Source organism: Manis pentadactyla, chromosome X (genome assembly GCF_030020395.1).
Source record: "Manis pentadactyla isolate mManPen7 chromosome X, mManPen7.hap1, whole genome shotgun sequence".
NCBI lineage: Eukaryota > Metazoa > Chordata > Mammalia > Pholidota > Manidae > Manis > Manis pentadactyla.
The window spans coordinates 115,475,806-115,499,562 of NC_080038.1; the positions used below are offsets into that span (position 1 = coordinate 115,475,806).

Genomic DNA, 23,757 nt, shown 5'->3' on the forward strand with positions numbered 1-23,757 from the left:
CAGTGAAATAAGCCAGGTAGAGAAGGACAAGTACCAAATGATTTCATTCATCTGTGGAGTATAAGAACAAAGAGAAAACTGAAGGAACAAAACAGCAGCAGACTCACAGAACCCAAGAATGGACTGTTATGAGGGAACAGCACAAAATGGATAGCTCAAAGAGAAACCCTCCTACACTGTTGGTGGGAATGTAAACTACTTCAACCATTGTAGTAAGCAGTATGAGGTTCCTCAAAAAACTAAAAATAGAAATACCATTTGATCCAGGAATTCCACTCCTAGGAATTTACCCCAAGAATGCAGTTTCCCAGTCTCAAAAAGACATACACACCCTTATGTTTATCACAGCACTATTTACAATAGCCAAGAAATGGAAGCAACCTAACTGTCCATTAGTAGATGAATGGATAAAGAACATTTGGTACATATACACAATGGAATATTTTTCAGCCATAAGAAAAACACAAATTCTACCACTTGCAACAACATGGATGGAGCTAGAGGGTATTATGCTCAGTGAAATAAGCCAGGTGGAGAAAGACAAGTACCAAATGATTTCACTCATTTGTGGAGTATAACAACAAAGAAAAACTACAGGAACAAACAAGCAGTAGACTCAAAAACACTGCGAAGTGACTGGTGGTTACCATGGGGAGGGGTTGGGGTGGGTAGCTGGGGAGGGTGAGAGAGATAAAGAGGCATAAAAATCCTCCATCTTAATATAAGTTGGTCATGGGAATAGTTGTACAGCATGGAGAATACAGTCAGTGATTTGGTAACATCTTCCTATGTTGACAGATAGTAACCACACTATGGGGGTGAGGATTTAATAATACGGGTAACTGTTAAACCACTGTACTGTACACTTGAAACCAATTTAAGATTGTATATCAACAATACTTCAGTAAAAAAACACACAGATAAAAAAGAAATATGTGAATTGCTAAGAATTGGTGAATGTAGATGAAGAATATTTTTGTGTTCACTGTAATACTTTTAATACTTCTCTGTAGGTTAACAAAATGTCTATTATCTGTTATTTGTCTGATTATGGTAATAGTATATTTTAATTTTCCTTTTAAACTTTCTGACATTGTAGAAGTATGGAACATGAAAAGTAAAACACCCTTGTTATTGTACTCCACCTCTCCAAGTATAACTATGCACGTATATTCATATAGTATCAAGATTTTTATGTATATATTACCATTTATTTTTTAACAGTGGGATGGAGCAGAACAACTTTTCTTTTCAGTCTTTTTAATACATTAAGTATTCCATTGTGTAGATGGAACACAACTTATTTCACCAATCCTTTATTACAAGACAAGATGTATCAAGGGCACATTGCTACACCTTCTGGCTGCAGGATTAAAGGATATACCAGCTTTAGTTTGACTTTAATTACCAAATCGACTTCAACAAACTGTAAACTGATCACTCTTCCTTCCATCTGTGATGTTAGAGAACGTTTATATACTCATACCTTCATCAGATAACTTATCACTTTTTTATCAATGAAAAGCAGTTCATTAACAAGGCAGTTCTCTTAAATGAATATTATTAAGTGAAAGAAGGCAATCTGAAATGGCTACATACCATATGATTCTCTAACTACATGATATCTGCAAAAGGCCAAACTATGAAAATAAAATATCAGTGGTTTCCAGGGGTTAGGGGAAGGCAAGGGATGAAGAGGCAGAGCACAGAGCATTTTTAGGGCAGTGTAACTACTCCCTATGATAGTATAATGTAGACACATATCAACATACATTTGTCCAAACCTACAGAATGCACACCACCAAGAATGGACCCTAATGTAAACTATAGACCCTGGGTGATGAAGAAGTGTCAATGTAGGTTCATCCACTGTAACAAATGTCCCTCTCTGGTATTGATAGTATATGGGTTTATGGGAAATCTTTGCACGTTCCTCTTAATTTTACTGTGAGCCTCAAACTGCTCTAGATGTAGTCTACTAAAAAGCTGGGGGAGGGGGCAGTTCTTGATTCTTTTAAATTGCATACCATCATACGCTTGAAAATCAGCATTCCTTTTTTATGTCCACTGGCAACTTATTGTTTTTTGAATAGGATATTCATCTCTTTCGCCCATTTTTTCTAGTGGAACTTTCTCTTTTATAGAATTCTTAAAAGTATTAGTGATGTTAGCCCATTATTTGGAGGAAGAAATGGTGTGTTCAGGCCCATTGCTTTATATGAACGCAACAGTCCAAGGTGCATTTCTATAAACTGTGGGCCTTTGTACAGTGAACCACACAAAAAACCAGCTCCTTTCCTGAATAAAGGGCAAGATGGGATAAACCTTTTCCATCATGCTTCAAAGGCATTTCAAGGCATTAGGGTCCTAATTACTTAGTGCCATTGTACATGGAAGGAGAGAAATGTGGGTAAGCATAAAAAATATGAAGCAGAAGACAGGTCATAAGATGTGATTGTCCTTTTCAGTTGCCCTGTTATATGAAGAAGACTTATCTTTTGTTTATTCACAAAAGCTGTTCTTATATTAATAAAATTAATCCATGATATAGGTACTGTAAGACCAAATGTTTGTCTCTCCCCCAAAATTCGTATGTTGAAACCTCATCTCCCATGTGATGGTATCTGGAGGCCAAGCCTTTAAGAGGTGCTTGGGTCATGAGGGTAGAGCGCATTAGAGAGACCTCAGAGAGCTCCCTTGCCCCTTCCACCATGAGAACACGGCCAGAAGACAGCTGTCTATGGACCGGGAGGCCAGCCCTCACCAGAAAGCAAATCTGTCGGCACCTTGGTCTTGGGCTTACCAGACTGCACTACTCTGAGAAATAAATTTCTGTTGTTCATAAGCTACCCAGTCTATATTTTGTTATAGCAGCCCACATGGACTAAGATAATGGTACTAAACTTGTTTTCTTGGTCATCTGTATTTTGACTTTATTTATATACTTTTTGCAAAAGCAGAACTGTCAACTTTATCATTCTTTTACTTTATGTCTTTGGGGTTTCTATCATACTTAGAAAGGTCTTTCTTACTTTTAGATTAGAAATACAAAATATTTTATAGTATCACCATGCAGCTCCTCAAAGGATTGCATTTCATATGACTCATTCACACAAAGCCTTAAAATGGGACCATAAGCCACTGGTTGTCAACTAGGGCTTATTTTGCCCCTCATGGAATGTTTGGCAGTGTCTGAAGACTTATTTGGTCTACATAGTAGGGGTGTGCTACAACATCTAGTGGGCAAAGGACTGGGATACAACTAAACCTCTTGCAAAGCACAGGATATCCCCTCCCCTCCAGCCCCAAATGTCAGTGATGATGAAGCTGAGAACACCTGCCAGACACCTCTCCTCCCTGGTTGCTTGGATCCCCACTGTTATGGTGTTCTGTATTTTCACAGAACATTGAAAAGACTGAATGGTATGGGAAGAAAGAACAAGGAAGAAAGTAGGTAAGGACATTTGGGTAAGTAAAGCTGTCATATCCCATTCATACTATCCTTACTTCAGTCCCTGTAATTCCAGCTTAAATTTAACAAACATGATTTTGTACAATACACCAGAAAAGCAGTTAGAATATTGGAGGAAAAAACCTGGCAAACATTATTAGCATACACCTAAGGGACAGAAACATGAAGAGACTAATTTTTATGTAAATGCCTTTATTTGAACTTATACACTGCTACCAGATTACATCTCTTTCCAGAGTTAGGGTAACATTATGATCTTGAAAACTATAGCAAACAGCTTGACAAAGCAAGAGTACATTAAGTCCTACATATGTATTTTTTAGTGACCACATCTCCTTGCCTTAGGTGTAAAATTAGGAAATTTATTGTACACTTAGCATACGTGGCCTACCATATCCTGTCTAAGTTCTGAGCACACTCTCTCCTCAAAAGTATCATATTTAACAACATTTTCAATTTAAAGAGAGAGTTTGATGATACAGGTTTCAAAATATATAAGCATATACTGAACCACATGTTTTAAGACAAAATATGTCAGTTGTTTACAGCTTGGGTGTGAGAGGGGAGATGCAAACCCAAGGTACATTTTTCCTCTATCTATAATGTATGTTTTTCACTTACTTGAAGACCCCTTTAAAAAAGTAGCAAAATCAGCAGTCTTATTTAATGTAATCAAAATATTCTTAAATGTACAAAAAAGGATCATGTAGAAAGAATACTGTAAAAAGATACCAATTTTAAGAATAAAAGAATATGCAAAGCATCTATTACATTCTGCACAGCCAGTTACTTCTACAAATTCTCAGTACTGTAAAGACAAGCAGAAGACTCTCACAGCCAAATACCCTCTGACCACAGTTCTTGGATAAGAACTAGCGCACTAGATGGGAAGCAAATTATTGTCTAACAATATTCATACCCAATCATCTAAGTGAGTCCCAAGAGGTGGACATTCTAAGAGGGAAAATATACATAGAAATAACATACAGCAATGGGAAATGTCAAGGGCGGCGATCTAGGAGGAGAGAGTAAATTATTTGGCTATGAGCACATTCCAGGTGTGCCTGACAAATTCAACTTTGACTATGGGAAAGCAGGTTTTATTAAAACTCTTTCCCCTGAGGGCTCTCCCAATGAGCTAGTCTTGTTTATCAAAACTAAAAGTCCTTTAGATGACCAACAGTTCCTTAATCCATGAGCACTTCACCTGGAAATAGCTGACCTGCTAATCATGCCCCTGGGAGCAAGGTTGTTTTTATTCAAATTGGTTATTTTACACTCTCTTCATTCCCCTGCCCATCAAGCATGCAAACACAGTCATGACCATCTTGGGCTTTACTTCCACAAGGTCTTCAGGAAGCGCATAAACCCTGGCTCCAATTCGTCTAGCCATTGACACGGCATACCTATATTTTAGGGAAACAAAAATTTAAAACGAAATTCTTGTCAGTCACGGACACAATGTGAGACATCTATTTCTTCTTATATAATAATTTGGCTGGGATGCAAAACTGCCATAATGAAAATTCAAATCAGAATGAATACTTGTTTTTTTGTTTTCCATTTTGTTTTTGAGGGTCACTCTTAAGCGACATCAGGTTTTAAAGCTCTACTATTTGAGACTGAGAATATTTATTCCTTTTCTCCAATATGAAATAACATTAAGCAGACTTGATATGAAAATGAAAAAACATGTATGTAATTACCTGGAGTGAGTGTGAAACATTTATATTCTCATTGGGCATGTAGTAACAGACACTCTTACGTGATCTTAGAGCTGAGAGATGGAAAACTATGCCAGCTACAAAATCCAAGTCACTCAAACAGATGCAGTGAATACTTCTAAATATTCAAAGGAGGGGAAAGAGTCTACATGGTAGACAGCCAGAGTTGGCCAGAACAAGAAATGGAAAGGGGAGACAAAAGAATGGAGGAAAGATCTGACATTTCCAGTTAGGGAAATCTACAGGAGCACTAGTCAACTAATGTATGAGGCATTTCTAGGTGTTTTATAACAGGAATCTTTAAGGATGATCTTTATCAAAAGGGAACCCTTGTGCACTATTGGTGGGAATGTAAAATGGTGCAGCCACTATGGAAAACAGTATGTTGGGTTCTCAAAAAAATTAAAAATACAAATACCATTGACCCAATAATTCTACTTCTGGGTATTTACCCAAAGAAAACAAAAACACTAATTCAAAAAGATACATGCACCCCTATGTTTACAGCAGCATTATTTACAATAGCCAAGATACAGATATACACACAAAATGGAATATTACTCAGCCATCAAAAAGAATTAAATCTCACCATTTGCGACAATGTGGTTGGACCTAGAGGGTATTGCACTAACAGAAGTAGATGAAGACAGACAAATAACATATGATTTCACTTACATGTGGAATCTAAAAAAACAGAAACAGACTAAAAAACACAGAGAACACACTGGTGGTTGCTATAGTGGGGGAGGTAGAGGGATGGGCGAAATAAGTGAAGGGGATAAATAAATAGATGATCAAGTTTCTGGAAAAGGAAGTTTGAAGAGCTCTCTATATGTTATGGATATTAAATATTTAACAAATATTTTTCAAGGAGGAAACAAATGAGGTGCCTAACTCTGAAGTTTTGCAGTATGCCTTCTTAGCTATCCTGTGATGCTCTGCTGCAGGCTGATTTTCAGGGTATACTAGTTAAGCTTTTATGCGTTGCTCATGAAACCATGTCCCAGTATAGGCCTTTGGTGAGGAAGGGAAGACATGGGCTGAAAAGACCTTCTCAGTATTGCTGAATTGCAAGAAACTTCCAAGGCATATTTTCAGCTGAGAGTTAAGCACTCTGCCTATTTAGGGACCAAGATAATAAACTCAACATGTGTAGTAAGAGTAACCTATGCACGGTAAAAGAGGCATCAGTGGATAATGTGTTTAAAGAAAGAGACAAAATAGTCTTATCTAAGGCATGAATATCCTTGGGTCATTTTTCTCTTAAGTTTGTAACTGAGTTGCATTAAAACATACACTACATTTTTTCTGTAATCCACTGAAGCAACAACAAATTGAGCACCTACTAAGTCAGGCACAATGCTAGGCACAAATATTTTATTCATTTCAAAATCTCTAAGGTAAATAGTATTGTGAGGAATCAGCAGCTCAAAGAGACCCCTGCCTCACCCGTGACAACATTCTTCAGTGGCAGAACCTGAGAGCGCACATCTGCCTGTCTACAAAGCCTGTACGCTCACCAGGATATTATGCAGTGTCCCTTACTTGGCATTATTGTGCTTGTCATCTTCTGTTAGATTGCCACTCTTAACAAGGTCATAGTTTATGCAGCCTGGCTGGATGGCGTCAATTAAATCCACAACTGCCAAACTGGAGCTGATTGTCTTGTCCTATGGTAAAAGGACAATGAATCTGAGAACTTCAGTATGTAGAAATTAACAGTGATTATCTTATCTAAAGTTGCTAAAAACAAAGCCCAGTGAATTAAAAGAGAATCTTGCCATTAGCCCAATAACAATTCTCAAAGAAAAACCAAAGATTGTCCTTCCAAATTCCATTTTCGAGCAAACATATTGTTTAATGGTCACATGGGGAATTCTTACTTTAAAATTCTGAATGGAGGTTGATTTTCCAGCTTCACTTAATGTTCTGTTCACCCAGCTTACAATGATGTCATCATTAGCTTTCTGACCATCTCCAAGATCTTCCAGGACATTGAGGGTATATCTAAAAGGAAGCAGCAGAAAAGAAGAAAAGGTCCTTATCTACTTTATGAGAAAAAATGCAAACATTAGACATAGGCCTTATCTTCCACTTCTTTTACTCCAGACTATAAAGAGTTCATGGAAAGAGACTCACACTATTTAAAAAAAAAATTTCAAGTAACAGTGGCTTGCCACTCATCTACCCTTTGTAGTGGTGCAGAACATTTTTATTTCTTTAATAAGCCAGTCCAACAATCCACTACAAGTAAATTTTGTACTAGTTCAACAGTGGTAATGACTTAAAATAGGCTGTGCTTTGGCTGGTACCCAGTCATAATGAATGCTTTTCAGCACTATAGTTAAGAGATCTTGTTTTTCAAATGGACACATAGGATGTTCATAATTTTTGCTGACTGTTTTTTTTATTCACTGGCTTTCGATAAGGCTCAAGTCTGTGTCAGGCTTTCTCTGAAAAATGGAAATAAAATAGTTCTGCTGCTTAACTTTCAAGGAGGCACCTCCCACAGAACATTCAGCATAGATCCACTATTTAAGCTAACTTCAGAGGCTAATTACAATGATCTCCAAGGTGTAGGCATTGACACATTTGCTTAAAAATAATGACTAGATCACAGACCTGTATCATAGTGAAGCTTAAACAGCTAAAATTGTGTAACATACCTTCTCATCAGCTGCCAGACTAAAGCCAATGTCAGGGTTTGGTTCCCATCATTCAGGTCTTGCCCTCCAATGCCAACCAGAGAGAATTTGGCAGGATGCTTCCCTAATTCAACAGCATAGTTGCAGTTTTCTAGCTGCAAACACACAAAGGTAAATGGTTAAAAGATTTTTCCTTTGTTTAATCGGTATACATGTGTGTGCATGTGAACATGATGTTAAGTGTTTAGCACACAAAAATAAGACACTATTCCTGTCCTTAAGAAGCTTAGTCAAGAGTTTTCCAAAGAAAAGAAACGAATTGGGAATAAAAATAGTCTGTAACAAATATGTGCAACAATTTAATTATCTACCTTTTTCATGTTGGCTCCAAGTTTCGGGTATGGAGGTTTATTAACCTTACTCCAGTCAACAGGAACTTTAATTCGTTCATATAACTGTAAGATTACCAGGGCATCTTGCAGGTCGCTAACAATTTAAAAATAATTTAATCAGTGTTTTCAGATAGCTGGTCCTTTGTTTCCTTAAAAACAATTAACACTCTACTGTCAAACAAGATATATAAACCATAGGTAATATCCAAGACTCATATTTTCTACCAATTTATGCTGAAAAATAGAGCTAACATTATTCAATTCACTTAAAAATATTTATCGAAAGCTTATTGTTTGCAAAGTCTTGTTCTAGAAGCTGGCACATAGGATAAAAATTCCTGGCCTTACATTAGAGTCAGAGAGACAAAAACAAGTATATGGATAAAAGGTTAGTATGATTTTGGGGTGCATGTAACTGTTAGAAGAAGGAAAGGACTAGGATTAGGGGTTAGGGAGTAGTAAATAGGTGGCGGTGAGGATCTGAACCAGTGGTTTGACTATAGTAAGGGATTAAGGCATTAGATGTGGAACAGAACATTCCAGGCTGAGAGGAAATTGAGCACAAAGGGTTTGAGACATCACGGATGGACTACATAAGGCTTTCTCTGGTCTCTGTTTAAAAATAAAAGTATCTGTTCCTTAGGGTGTTAGAAAGACTGATACATTCTTTCACTTAATGTTAACATCATGTAATGAAATAAGCTAGGCATTTGTTTATTTGGAAAATGATCATGTGAGTCACTACTCATCATTTTCTGATATAAAGAATTGCTCCAAACTAACACAAAATGTTTAGAGCTATAATTATTTGTGTAGTATCTATTCATGATGTTCCTGACAGTTTACAATAGCAGTACGAAGGCTTACACATAGAGATGGTTTACATGGGGATTAACACCAAGAGAGTTCATCCAGTTACGGAAGGTTCTTTCTTCACGTGTTTCTCCTATTAAGAATATTCACAAAATTTAGATATCAATTAAATACCTTGTATAAGTGCATATAATGTCAACCCATATAAGATTATTTTATTTCCTCTGTACAGATCTAGAAGCTTTCTCCAATATGAATCTTCAAGCATTCTCTCTAGATACATGCTACTTTTTCTAATTTGTTGAACTTATTTTAAAATTAAAGAATAATACAACCTCATGATAACCAGGTAACCAATTTAAAGTTTATGAACTTAAAAAAAAAATCTTCTTACCTCTCTAGTCCTTCTCCAGTATCTCCCCCAATTCCCATACCTCAAAAGTAACTTCATCGTGTCACTTTAGCTTATATTTTAAGAATTTGCTGTGGTCATATGAACCTCTGTACTCATATTAATTTATGTCTTTCATATGAACCTCTGTACTCATATTAATTTATGTCTTTCATATGAACCTCTGTACTCATATTAATTTATGTCTTTCCTCTCCCCATTTAAAAATAGTAAGCTATATATGAGTACTCCTTTTACACACCTATATTACAACAACAAATTACTTGAAATTTCAAAAGCACAAGGTTTAAAGATTTTTACAGTAATTTCAATGGATATTCAAAAAACCACTATCACATTTGTTAATTTTTGAACACTATACTTCATGCATATATCATCTGGAAGAGGTTAACTCTGCCTTCCCCAAACTTAAACCAATGATTAGTATTATTTTCTGAGTAGGGTGAGTAGGAAAAGAACTGGGGCTAGGTCCAAGTAGTCTATGGAAAAATGAAACATAAACACTGGAAATGTATAGGTCAAATTTTATGCATATATGCATTTTTCTGGTGAGAGGTTTAAAAAGTGATCAAATTCTAAAATATTAAAATAAAACATTTGTTTACTAAGTGGCCTTAGACTAAGTTACCCTAGACTACTTTAAAAGTTCCCTTGTATCATCCCTTTCTATCAGCTGCCTCTTTTTACTCAGCCCTTGGGTCTACTCCCAGCAGAAATTTGGTGAAGGAAAGTGGATAAGAAAATTTATTAAGTCAAGATTATGAAATCATCGTGGCTTATGTATTCCTACTCTGTAGTCCAACATACTAGAATTTGAGAAACTTTTACTCACCTTCTAGGAGAGTCCAGTCAATATCCTGGTTTTCTGGCTTAGTTAGTGCTGGGTATTTATTAAACAGGTTAGCCACAAAGGCTAGGTTCAATTTGGGGTTTCCACTGACAACATCAGCAGGGGTAACAAACTGTCTACAACCTAACTTGTCTGCTTGTTGAAGCATACTCTCAGCTCTCTTCAAATCATCTGTTTCCTGTTGAAGCACAATAAAAAGACATTTTTTAAAAAGCCATAGAAATGGCCTTTTAAATGTAGAAATATTTCTCTACAGTGATAGGCTGGATATACAAGTCTACTTTCTCTCGGCCAACATATGATACTTATTATAAAATTGTTCTGAAGGCAAAAAAAAAAAAAGTTGGCCCTGATTGATATGCAGTACCTTGAAAATACCCTAGATGGCACCAGAACATATCTCTAAGGACAGAACATTTTTAACTCAATTGAGATTAAATCTCTAGTGTGAAATCTCAGGAAAAATAGCTAATAAAACTGTTCAGATTTTTCAATCAGGCCCTAAAGAAGGTATAATGCTGAAAAAGATGAAGGAATTATGAGCAAATGTTTTAGAAAATAATCATCAAGGACACCAGGTTCCAATCATTTAACTTCAGGTTTAATTGGCATATTTCAAATTGCAGTTTTTCTCTTCAACCATTTTTTTTGTCTTTGTTTTGTTTTACTTAACTTTTCCACCCAGGAAACAAAGTTGCTCATTTCTGTAAAGAATACTTACTTTCAACTGATTCCTATGACTCCTAATTTGTTGCCTTCTTCCCCATTCTTTTATTTCCCCTTTTTTTCTGGAAAGATGCCCACCGATCTCTTCATTAAGATGGGATTTACTGAAGAATTTAAGTTGTAGATCCAGTGATTTCAAACTGGTATAGAAATAGCAGTTTCCCAGGAGCCCACCATTCTCACCTCCCAGTGCTAAAAGTAAAAAGCCAGGAGCTGCAGGAGGAACAATGGTTTTGGATGTCCCATTTCTAGTGACCTATCCCTGGAAAGGGACAAAGGGACCCTCTTAGCAGTTACTCAGACAGCTCCACCCCAGTTTGCTCTGCGGCAAAAGCAGCACTTCTGGAAAACAGTGTCACATGAAAAAGGGTTTTAAAATTGGTGGAGGATAAAAGAGATAAAAGAAACTTGATGAATGTTACATATAAACCAACACTGCGCAGCTCAGGATGTGTAGCTTGACAGTCTTTGACTCCATCATTACTGGGTGATGCTGTCTTTAATTGGTTTTTTAATCTCCAGTGAGGTAGTATTAAGACTTGACTGCATAGAACTCCAGAACAACGTGTAGTTACTGCTCCCTTTTCATTGTTACCATCTGCAGGGCAATCAGTAACCACCAGCAGATGGGCAACTGAGTGGGATTCAGCCTTTCTTCAAGATTCTCTTTGAGGACAGTGAGTTTCTCTCATACAGCCTATTCTACTTCTTGTAACCTGTCAGTTGTTATTTTAATATTTTCTGGTTTATGCTGTTTACCACCTTAATTTTAAAATCCCTTCTTTATTTATCATCTTGGCATTCCTAAAGAAAAAGCATTGATAGTAGTGGAACAGAAGGAAGCTTTAGAAAAGCCAGAAATTAAAAAATATAGAAGTCAAATACAGGAGAGTGAAATAAAAAACATACATATAAAAAAAAGCACTTTGGCCCATACTTCACATGATATTCAAAATTAACCACACAAACATATTCCTAACTGTAAAACCCAAAACTATAAAACATCTAGGAGAAAATGTGGGAAGAAATATTATGGACCTTGTGTAAGGCTGTAATTTCTTACATCCAACACCACAGGCATGATCCACAAAAGAAAAAATGACTAAACCTGACTTTGTCAAAATTAAGAATGTCTGTTCTTTGAAAACACTGGGAGAAAATATATGGAAATCAAATCACATATCCAATAAAGGATTTCTAGCCAAAATATATATAAACACTCAAAATGATAATAAGAAAACAATGCAATTAAAAATGGGCAAAATGTTTGAATAAAGAAGATATATGGATAGCAAGTAACCATACAAAAAAGATGTTCAACATCATTTGTCATTTGGGAAATGCAAATTAAAACCACAATGACGTATCTTTCAGCACCTGTTAGGATGATTAACATTAAAAAGAGTAACCATAAGACATGGACGTAGGGGGATGTCCACACATTGCTGGTGGCAATGTGAACCTGTACAACCACTGTGGAAAACCACCTGGCAGCCTCTTAAAAAAGTGAAACATACACTGTGTTACCCAACCATTCCATTCCTAGATATGACAAATGCATATAGTCATTCATACAAAGACTTGTACATGAATGTTCATAGCAGCTCTATCTGTAATAGCCAAAATTGGAAACAATATAAATATTCATCAACAGGTGAGTGGATAAACAAATATGGTGTATCTGTTAACTGGAATATTATTGAGCAAGAAAAAGAAGGAAGGAATTTATGCTACATGCTCTCAGTTATGCAGAGGGAAAGAAATGAGACAAAAAGAGGTATGTATTGTATGATTCCATTTATATAAAATTCCAAAAAATTCAAACTTATCTAAAGTGAAAGAACACAAATCTGTGGTTGCTTGTGATAAGAAAAATTCTGATAAGTCCTAAAATCAAGTGACATAAGGGCCAGAGAATGGGGGCGAGATAAGAGGTTAATCAGTCAATAGCCTCAGGCTGCAGCTAACCAGAGGCTCCACATTCCTGAATGAAGTCATTTTAGCAATGATCTAGAAGGTCCCCAGAACCACTGCATCCCTCTTACAGGTGGACAGTTCCTGGCTGTCAACCACCAAACAAGCCTTCTCTCTGGACTGACCACCTACCCCCAGGCTTTGCCAGCTTCACATTTGCCCACCTTTCTTATCTATAGCTAATATAAATTTAAACAACTTTTTCCCTTAAGACCTCTCATAAATATGCCATTTCTTGAGTCTGGGGGCAAGCTGTTCCTGTGACCTGGCTTTGGTGTTGGAGAGCAGAGAACTTCCTGTCCCAGGACTCAGTTCTTGCCTGGCTGCATCTGTAAAGGCTCAATAGGCCCCTTCATATCAGAGCACTCTCACTCTCGAGAGTTTTGGTTTGTCACCTGGAATGGGAAGTACGGCATGGGAAGGGAGAAATGACAAAAGCTTAAGAGAAAACTTGATATAGTAATGGCTATTAGACAAAGAAATAAATAAGGCCCTAAAGAAGGTGTAAGGCTGAAAAAGATGAAGGACACTGACAAGAACAGGGAAAGCATGACCAAAGGGCTCAGAGGCAAAATGAGTGTTGGGGGAGCTGCAGACCAGTGGGAAGTAGTCTGCCTAGAAGAGATGGAGCAAGACTGTGTAGGGCCTTAAATGCTAAGCAGAACATTTTAGTCTGAACTCTAGAGTCAATGGGGAATCCTTGAAGGATTTTGAGGAGGGAAGAGCCAAAGGAGTGCTGTAAGATCAGTTAGGGCTGATCAGAATTGGAATCAGTTAATATACTGGTGCCATTTACCCAGGCATAAGATCATGTGGCTGGCCATCCCAGACAGCTCCCACAGTGCACAGGATGGCCCCTCAAGAGTGAACCGAACCGAAGACTTTCACATTTAACAGACAGAAACATACACACACAATCCAATTCTACTAAGGGCAGTGTAAATGGTTTAGCCAGGGTAATGCACTCAATCCTCCTGCATAATAGACTAGAAGTGTTGATTTTTAAAATTAGCAGAATGCATTCCATATCTAATGGGTACATAGGATCCTAGAAACTTGAGAATAAATCATCTAGTCCAACTCCTTACTTACAAAGTGAGATCCCATTTGAGGAAGGAACTCATCCAAGGTCACTGAACAAATGACTGCCACAACTAGGGAACACGGTCCATGACAGTGACTCCCCAAATTGGATTTCAGGGATCAAGAGTTTGTAAACACATTCAGATTACTCTCTGCACAAGAATATTACAGATGCATAGGCAAACATGCAGTCATTAAAGCTGCCACTGTGATTATAAACCAAATACTTGGAAAAGGTGAGTGTCTAGTGCTTACTACCCCAGTTTTGCTTTGACTTATAAACCATATGCATCCATATAAACTAATACCACCATAATTATGGAACTCACTAACTATCAAAATAAGTGAAAGCTGTGGTCTCTGCCTCTGAATTACACCTACAGCAATACATTTTAAAATAATGCTTAAAATTGTCAACACCACTACAATCACAAAAATTCTTGTTATCTGTAAGAAATCGGTAACAATTTTGTAAGACTGTAGATTTCAAAACATCTGTACTTACATTAAAACCTGAAATGTTAATATCTATCCGTGGTTCACCTTCCTTTTGTCCTTTCGGTGCAATTTGATTGAGAAGATGGAAATATGCTTTGGAATCCTACAAAAGAATTGAAAATGTCAGTGAGATCAAATTTACAAAGAGGGAATGTATCCTACCATCCTGTGTTTAGAAGGCTATTTGCATTGGATTTTGTGAGAATATATGGCATAAACCTGTCTTCTAATTTAACATATTTTTTCCCCAGAAAAGTTCATCTATCTGGCCTTATGTCTACTTTGAATATGGATGAACTGCATGTTGCCATGGTGTGCTAATAAACATGTAACTAGTTCTGTACCTTCAATGAATTACTGAAGTCAGTAAGCTTGGTAGATAAAACAAGCAAGAAAAAAAAAGGACAACGGGAATCCAGGAAGCATAGGGAAAGAGAAAATGAACAGGTTACATCATTACAAAGTGCAGTATATATCCCATAACCTATGCAGAAGACTGTTAAAGATATATTTAATTGCAAATTTAAGAGAGAAAACTTTTAAACGAGGAGCACTTGAGTTGGTGAGATAACATTCCACCCTTTATGATCTGAATATACTTAGCCAAATGAGCTTCTCTTGTTTTAAGAGCCTGAACTCTTTTATCACTTGCCCATTTTTACTTGGAATCCCAATGCCTAACAAAGTGGTGTTGCTCCTACTGGGAGTGGCCTGCAAAAACTAGTAAAGGTCTTCAACACACACACTTATGCCTTTCTGCAGTACTAGAGGACAGGAACTGGGATCAAGATTTCTCATCCTGCTATATCTGAAGACCACCTTTCAAGCTGTGAGTTTTCTATTACTAGACCCTGACAGTCCAACAGGCTACAAAGGAGTGTTTCTCACAGTCAGCTCTGTAGATTATGTGCATCCTAATCCTCTGGGGAAGCTTTTCAATAAGCAGATTACTATATCCAACCCTAGACCTACCAAATATATGAAACTCTGAGAGCTACTCAGAAAGCTGCATCTTAAATGAGCTACCCAAGTGAGCCTGATACCCAGTGCCATCAATTATTCTAAGATATGGGAAAATCAGGGAGTGAAAGGCATTTCAGATTTATTTCTGAAATGCAAACCCACATACTACCTCCCATTAGTGGGCATAAGATTTGCCTCCTTCTAAGGAACAGTGCATTACTGTTGTGAATGCTTTCGATTAAAATTACCTACTAACAGTGCATAAATACTTCATAGTCTAATTCTGTGTACTTGAGAAGAAAAGATAGAGAGCAGACCCAGCAGAGTCTGTAGTTATGACCCTGAAAAGGACTTTACAGGTGAAAATTAGAACTTGAATATAGATAAACTGATGTTCCTTTTCACATTACCAAACAATATTTTGCTTTTAAAATATACTGAAAACAGGCTTTATTTTTTTTTAATTATTTCCTTTTGAACATTTAAAATACGTCCCAGAATGCATAATCCACTTGCGAATGGTTTTCAGGAACACACCCAATGCATAAAGCAAAATATACAGGGTCAAACGTGTGAGTTAAAAGGGGTGGCTTTAATAATTTGGTGGCTAGCCTTAATTATAAGGCTGTCCTCTAGTATGATGATACCAGTAGTGCAAATATCCCATTCCTTCCTCTCACCACTGAACAAATCAGTATGATCACAGACTACTGTTTTCATAGTTCTGTTGGTCAGTGACATCAGAAGATCCTCAAGTCTACTCCCTGCCTCCCAACATCTGGATTTTGGAAAGAGTTAAAGAGTCAGTTATCGAGAACTCTGCAGTATTTGCTATGTTAATTCTGGCCTTCTCTCCCTGAGAGGCCAAAGGGCAACATGTGTTGAATGAATGCTATCAATGTCTCCCTCCTTTGCTAGCTTTCCTCTGTTGCTCATGGTGAGCAGTGAGTACCAAAATTCAACGCAGCACAAGAAGTATCTGTGGGTCTTTTATATGCCAGGTATTGTGTTAGAGGTGTGCTGTAGAAGGAGTGCCCTGGGGCTGGAGCTGGGGGAGGAGACACAGACATAATAAGAGCTCATCATTACCCTCAATATCTCAATGTCTAAAGGTGGGAGCCCATGACTGGAGAGAAGCCAAACAAGAAAGGGGAAGGGGACTCTTGAGGCCCATTCTCTCTCTTCTAGGTCTTTCCTAACAGGTACACTGAGACCTGGGGGAGGCAGTTGAGAGTAGAATACTCACGGCCCATCCTCTTGCACTCCATCTTCAACAATAGGCAGACTGAAATGTTATCACTAGAAAACTTTTACCCTTTCCCACAAAATGAAAGCCAGACTGGTGCTCGTGCTCCTTACTTGGCACTGTGTCTCTACTGAAACCTACCATCGGGGCCAAGGGGCAACCAGGCTTGGTGATATACTGGTAGGATTCTCCCTCTGTTAAGCTGGGATGAAACCTCTCAAGTCTTTACATTCCCCTGAAAACGTTTCTGGTTCTTGGCACAGTTACCTTGATGTCAGCACTAAAGTTGTTGATTTTTTGCCAGCCTGAGTTTTCCAAATGAAAGTTGGCCCATCTAAGCAGAAGCTCTTCTGGAGACAACTTCATAAGCTCCTCCAGAGTCTCACCATCTCGAAGTAAAGCAGCCAAGGCTGCAAGAAGAAAAACCCCAAAACCAATATATTATATAATAATGGTCATTACAAGTTTATTCTGTCTTTTGACACTGTTAAATAACAGAGGTGCAAAAACGGGTAAAACCTAGTTCTGCATTTTCAGGGACTCATAGTCTAACAAAAGATAAATATGGAAGTAGGTGATTGTAACATGATACAGAGAAAGGCACTGTATTGTGAGAATACACAGCATGTATATAATTTATTTACTATTCTTCACATTCCAAATACCAAACAAGTTACAGATTTTAAGATTAACATTTTCACATTAAGTCACATATTTACACCAATGGTCCTTGTTTAATAATATTAAAACCAGAGATTTGGGGGAGGATGTTTGTTATTTTGGAGTCTTTTACTTAATGCTTTGTTTGTATATAAACACTATGGCATTTATAATTAAGTATAATTCATTAAATCTTGAAGAGTTAAACCTGTTTTTAAAGAAATACAATTAGACTTTACATTTTGTATAGCACCTAAGGGATGCTCTATGTAAAGGCTGTGCAATAATTTTTTGTTGTTGATTTGATTGTGTGGAAGAAGCCAAGGGTTTCTGGGAAATTGTCCCATAGGCAATAGGTAGAAGTGTCTGCATAGAGAATGGGTGTCTGCAGAGAGAACTGTCTAAATTTAGGCATTATTTTATGAAGATATGTAGTCCTTATGCACTAATTCCCTCCCTTAAAATAAAGGAAGTTTATATTGAACAAGAGGACTGAAACCACCTGATTTCTGAAGAGGTCTAAGTAATAGCTCTATCAGGCATATTTCATTTTGCATGGACTCTGCTTCTCACTGTGTCATTTTGGCACCGAGGGATTTAAGCAAGGCCAGGGACAGGATGGTCATTTGTACAGAACTCTCCTGCTCCCCACCCTCCACCATGTCAAAGGCTGGCAGGGATTAAACAGCTTGGACAACTATGCAACTGAGACCTTGTCAAAGCCAATGTAACTGTATTTTGTCATCTACTTTCCTTTTTCAATGGACTTCAACTCTAACAAGACAAACACCGCTGTGAAGAAAGCCAGGAATTAGAATAACTTTATTTGTTCAAATATATACCTTTGAATGGATTGAAAGTGTTAAGTACAGTGAAGTCTTGAAAGAACAAAAAGTCTCACATAGATAAATGTGCAAAATAAAGCTTTGACAGATATTCTGAGACCCTGAAAATACTGAGAACCCAAAATATATATTCTTCCCCCAAAGTAACTGAGGATTGATATGGTGATTCCTGGAATCAAATATGGATATTTGGAGTGGAGCTTAACTGTTCTAAGCTTGATAAGGTGAGGATAATATAGTATTTCCTAGGATCTCAGGGCAATTGTACTACATAGCCCTGCATAGTCTATAAATCCATGATGTGATATAAAAACCTATTCTGTAAGGAGGATGATGCTTCTGCTGGTTCAGGAAGTATGAGACCATCAAGAGCAAATTAGACTATTTTTGAAGAGGTCTAAACATATGATAGAATATAAAAAGTATTAAAACTAACAGGAGATGGTGCACAGTGGTAGAGCTGAGGGTGGTGAGGGGCTGGGGGCTAGGTGGGCAGAGCAGAAAAGAATAGATGTCAAGTTTGGGGACCTTGGTAAAGTTCCTTAAACTCTCTGTGCTTCCATGTCGTTACTGTAAAATGAATTCTAAAATGCCAGACAAATTATAATAGCATGCTACTCAAGAAGAAAGTTATCATTAGGCTGTTCTCCTGAATAACACTATAGCATTACCTTGCATTAATTCTAGTTATCATCTAATCACCTCAATTAAGTGAAAGCATGACAGTCTGCATGACTAGAAAAAAATAACCAATAAACAACTTTCAAAATGACTGTATTGCATTACCTTCATTCCTGCTTAATTCAATGTCAGCAAACAAACCGATCTTAATGATCTGCCAAAGCAGTCCCAAAACCAGATGAGGCTTCCCAGCCCGCAAGTCCTCTGCACCAATGTTCACAACATGACACCCAATGGCAGAAGCAGAGTTCAGTGCCAAGTTCAAGTTTTCCTGCAAGACAGCCAGTTTATACACTTGCTTGGCCTTTCCATTTATTAGAAGTCTATTTCTCACTTCACTGAAAAATAACACTCAACTCACTGAGGAAATTAATGCCCTGTATTAATTTCAGCCATACATGATCCACAGGAAAGAAATTTCAGACTTTAGAGTTAAAAGCATAGCTAACACAAATCTCAACCTTATTGCTTATTGGCTTTTCCCGAATTCCGTGGGAAGTCAACATGGTATTTTTATTTGATCCCTCCTGAAGTACATTGATAGTAAAGGAAAAAGCTGAGTGACTAGGGTAAGTATATCCATGCTTGTTAAGTTTTGTATTTCTAAAAATGCCTAAATGAGAGATCTGTTGCATATTCTTGGAAGAGTTCTAGAAGTTCTCAAATCTCCACACCCCAGGAGGTGTCCTTCCTGAGGGAATTTTGCTATCTGGTAGCATAGTACTCACGTGATGGAAAGGGAAAATGCTCCATTCTTTAAGCATGCTAATTCATTAAGAACTTAAATATTTTTGCTTATTCCTACATGTTTGAACACAGTGTCTAATGAAAAGAACATATGGCTTTGCAGTTAGACCTGGATTTGAACTTCAGTTCCAATATTAAACTTGGGCAAGGCCTGGAAACCTTTCTCGGTCTCAGCTCTCTTCTCTGTAAAATCTGGATAACAATCCTAAACTCAGAGTTGTTATAAGAATTAAATGAGAAGATAGAAAGTGTCTGTCTATAGTCTGTCTACAGAACAGGTTCTCTAACAGCTGCTTCATGGAAGAGGGAGGGGAGAACAATGCAAACCTGGATGATGAAGGGTGTAAGTTTCTTCTTGTTGATTGCTCTTTCATCAATTGTATCAGGAACTGAAAGGTTGATCATTTTACTGAAACAAAAATTAAATAATGAGTTAATTTACTTTGAAAAATACTGTAGTCACAAATATTTTAAGGCTCATTATGTCTCCCAAGTAATCTGAAAAAATAAATGCAACATGTGACTTTTATTGTGCTGATTACAAAAAACTATACATATGAAAAATGCAAATCAAAAAAAAGACCAAAATGTTTACAATAGTTGGGCATTTCTGAGTTGGAGGATGGGGCATATTTTCTCATTTTATTTTTAAATATTTTCCATATTATAAGACTGAATAACTTGGATGTTGAAAAAGCTTGATTGAATAAATGTTAAAATCAGATAAAATCGTGATTAAAGATGGCGGCGTGAGAGGAGAGACAGAGGCTTCCTCCTAAAACTGGATACAATTAGAAAATTTAATTGGCGCAACTAATCCTGAGAAAGCAACAGGAAAGAGGATGGCGTCAGACTGCACACACCTGGAGAAAAGAGCAGACCTCAGCGAATGGGGTAACTTACCAGAGCTGTGGCTCCCTGGGACCCGAGCCCCTCCTCCACCCCAGCTCGCCTGCGGGAGGAAGACAAACGGGAGCAGGGAGGGAGTGGAAGGCTTGGGACTGCTGAATACCTAGCTCCGGAGTCCTGCCCTGAGAGCACAAACCTACATTTCATGGTGCTTTCATGAGACTCGCATGACTTCCAGGTTGGAAAGTTAATACAGGCAGAGTTCCTGGGGAGACTGGGATTCTGGCTGCTTGTGGAAAGCAGGGATCCATATCTGGCTGCTCTGGGACAAAAACTTGTACCTGTGTGCCCGGCCCACTGGCTCAGGCAGTGGAGACAGGCACAGGAGTCAGGAGGCGGGGAACAGCTCTTTCCTCCCCCCAGGCACCAGTACCGCTCCCCTGCGACCCCCGACATTGCTTCAGGGGCTCAGCAGCTCCAGTATAGAGCTTCTGGACACTAGAGGGCGCCATATACAAACATGAAACACCAAAGGAACCTTGTCCAGAGTAAAATTGTTAATACAACTCTTGAGAAAGATTTAAATGATATGGACCTCATGACTCTTCCTGAAAATCAGATAAAATCCCACACTGCAATTGTGTCTTGTCTAGATTATGTAATTTACAATTAAAAATTACAATTGATCCACAAAGAGGTAAAATTAGTTGTGCATGAGATTCTTTCATTCACTAGATATTTACTGAATGCCTAAATGATGAGCTAGGCACTACATTTGGTGCTGGAAATACAGTGGTGAGGGAAAGAAAGGGTATATTAGTAAGGCTAGAGTCTGTGATTTACTAGGAAGAATCTCATTTGGTAGAATTTGAAGTTAGATTTTAACATTTTAGATGTTTATACTACTGCCCTAAAACATGTTATTCTGCACAGGGAAAACCATGCTCCTTTCCATGCAAAATTTAAATATTAAATAAATAATACCACATGATTATCTGTCTCTATTAAAACACATGGGGAATTATTTCTTTAGTGTCTATAAATGGACAAAATTAAGATACCTTACATTTTAAAAATCAGTTTTTCGAACAGCCAAAATGACCTTATTGCAAAAAGGAATTTTATATATTGTACACTACCATCTGAAATATATCTCTACTGCACTGTTCTAAGCACTCCATATGTAGTCACTTCATGCTTGTAACGGCCCTGAGGTAAGTACAATAATATGGGGACCATAATAGATGGAAACTGAAATGCGAAAGGGGTTGGATATCTTGATCGCAGTTACTAAATAGGAACCCAAGCAGACTGATTATGGAGCATGCTCCTAACCACTGGCTATACTGCCTCAGTAAATAGGTGCACCAACTGACAAAGTGTTGGTAATCTTGTGTCATTTCTACCAAGATACTGTTGGCTCTGGAGCAACAGCAGTGACCAACGCATTTTTCAGATATAAGTAACTGGGGAGGGGGTGAGAACCGAGGAGTAGCCTCTTTGTTCCTTTGGGAACCTAAGGTACTTTGGAATAAGTAGATATTGACCTACTTAAGTTCAACAAAGTTGTAATGTTCTGCTTGCTCAGTGGTGAGAAGAAACTGGAAGCTGAGAGTCTCCCATAAATAGGTTCTCAGTCTAAATGACTGAATTTTACATTCACATTTTGGTGGTACTTTTATGGATAGACCTAGAGAAGAAATGAAATGGGCAGAACCTAGGCAATTTTCAATTCGATTATGATTTCCCCCAAGGTAAAAGCTGGCAAGCATCCCAACAAATATATCAGTTACATGGAAGACTGTTTTCGGAAATCTGGATCTAAAATAAGGCAATGGCTTACCAGAGCACAATTCCATCACCAACAGCTTTGAACAGGTCATCGGTATTTGGGTTCATTGGTATAACATGTCTGCAATCAGGATCAGTTTCCAAAGCTTTGTTTATCCAGTTAACAAAAGCATACTTTTCTTCCTCTAAAATTATGTTGAGTAACAAGAAGTTAGTTCATACTCTAGGTAAAATATTTGACTCTAAAGCCTGAAATAGTTGTAGAGAGAGTGCTGAATGTTAATGTGTCATAAACATGTGAGTATCCTCTTTGGAAACCCAGACACTGGAACACAACCCAGTGGCTACTAGGAACTACAAAATTAACAAAAGAATACAGCAGAGTTAACTGATCCTCAGAAAAGTTAGTTACAACACTCTTTTACAATTATGATTAGAGTTCTATTATAAGAAAGCCTATTATTACACATATTGTATCATGTCTCTTACAAGCTAACAAAGCCATACAATGAATACTTATAAATTCCTTTAGGGCAAGTATTAGACCCAACTCCAAAAAAATACATGTCAGAAAGGACTTATACTCTATTCTTAACTAGGAGGCAATGTTTCTCTAGAGTCCTCCTTGACATTACAGCACGTATCCTACTTAAGTGCACTGTGTTGACCTAAAGAATGTGAAACTAGTACCTGAGTAGGAATGCTGTGTTCCTTCACTGGACAGTTCCGAAGTTCCTCCCAGAGCACAAATTCCTTCTTTCCTGTTGATTGCTTTGCGGAAGGTTTTGGCAATATCACTGCTTTTTACCTCTTGGAAAATCTATCAATTAAAATATGTTATCAATTCACAATTAATTTTAAATCAGGAACAAGAATAACCACATTTATCTTCTTTTATACTCTGATCACCTGTATTTTCCCCCATAGGTGATAAGCGTTAAAAGGTATGGAAAACTGGCTTGTGTTTTTAAAATGCTCAACAAGTACTACCATAGTGCTACTGAAAGTAAAGCGCCAAAAAGTCAATTGCACACACTTGTCAAAAACATTAAGTGCCACATGCATCGAATCTGCTTTACACCAAAAACCAGCGTGGTTCAAAGGCACAGGTAAATCTGTTAATATTCTAAGAACAAGTAAAGCTTTGTTCTTTTCCTGGAGAGGAAAGGCTAAAGGATCCCCTTTCTTTAACCACAATTCTTAGTGCAAAGAGAGATGAAAATTTATGACCCATCCAAAAAAGCTATTTTGGGGTATCATGGGCTTAGGTAGCTCAGCCAGAGTTTGTTCAATCAAAATGTATAGAATAGTAAGGTGGAAAAAACCTTGGTGTTGACAGCAACAGATGACTATTGAGAATAAGCACAAATAAGAGTTTTTTTCAGT

General features: G+C 37.5%; 1 protein-coding gene across 9 annotated transcripts in view; it reads right to left on the bottom strand.

Annotated features, from left to right (window-relative positions):
- Nucleotides 1–3,647: 3,647 nt before the first annotated feature.
- PLS3 (plastin 3) overlaps nt 3,648–23,757 on the bottom strand; it is a 73,665-nt gene continuing 53,555 nt past the window's right edge. For all 9 annotated transcript variants that reach the window (XM_036929939.2, XM_036929948.2, XM_036929943.2 and 6 more), the window contains 13 exons: nt 23,062–23,191; nt 22,424–22,556; nt 20,059–20,140; nt 19,090–19,255; nt 17,066–17,208; nt 14,597–14,692; nt 10,291–10,486; nt 9,101–9,179; nt 8,213–8,327; nt 7,863–7,996; nt 7,080–7,203; nt 6,742–6,866; nt 3,648–4,878 (listed from right to left, as the gene is read on the bottom strand). In XM_036929939.2, the coding sequence (XP_036785834.1) occupies nt 4,746–4,878; nt 6,742–6,866; nt 7,080–7,203; nt 7,863–7,996; nt 8,213–8,327; nt 9,101–9,179; nt 10,291–10,486; nt 14,597–14,692; nt 17,066–17,208; nt 19,090–19,255; nt 20,059–20,140; nt 22,424–22,556; nt 23,062–23,191 (1,656 nt within the window). In that variant the 3' untranslated portion in view covers nt 3,648–4,745. The remainder of the gene's footprint in view (nt 4,879–6,741; nt 6,867–7,079; nt 7,204–7,862; nt 7,997–8,212; nt 8,328–9,100; nt 9,180–10,290; nt 10,487–14,596; nt 14,693–17,065; nt 17,209–19,089; nt 19,256–20,058; nt 20,141–22,423; nt 22,557–23,061; nt 23,192–23,757) is intronic.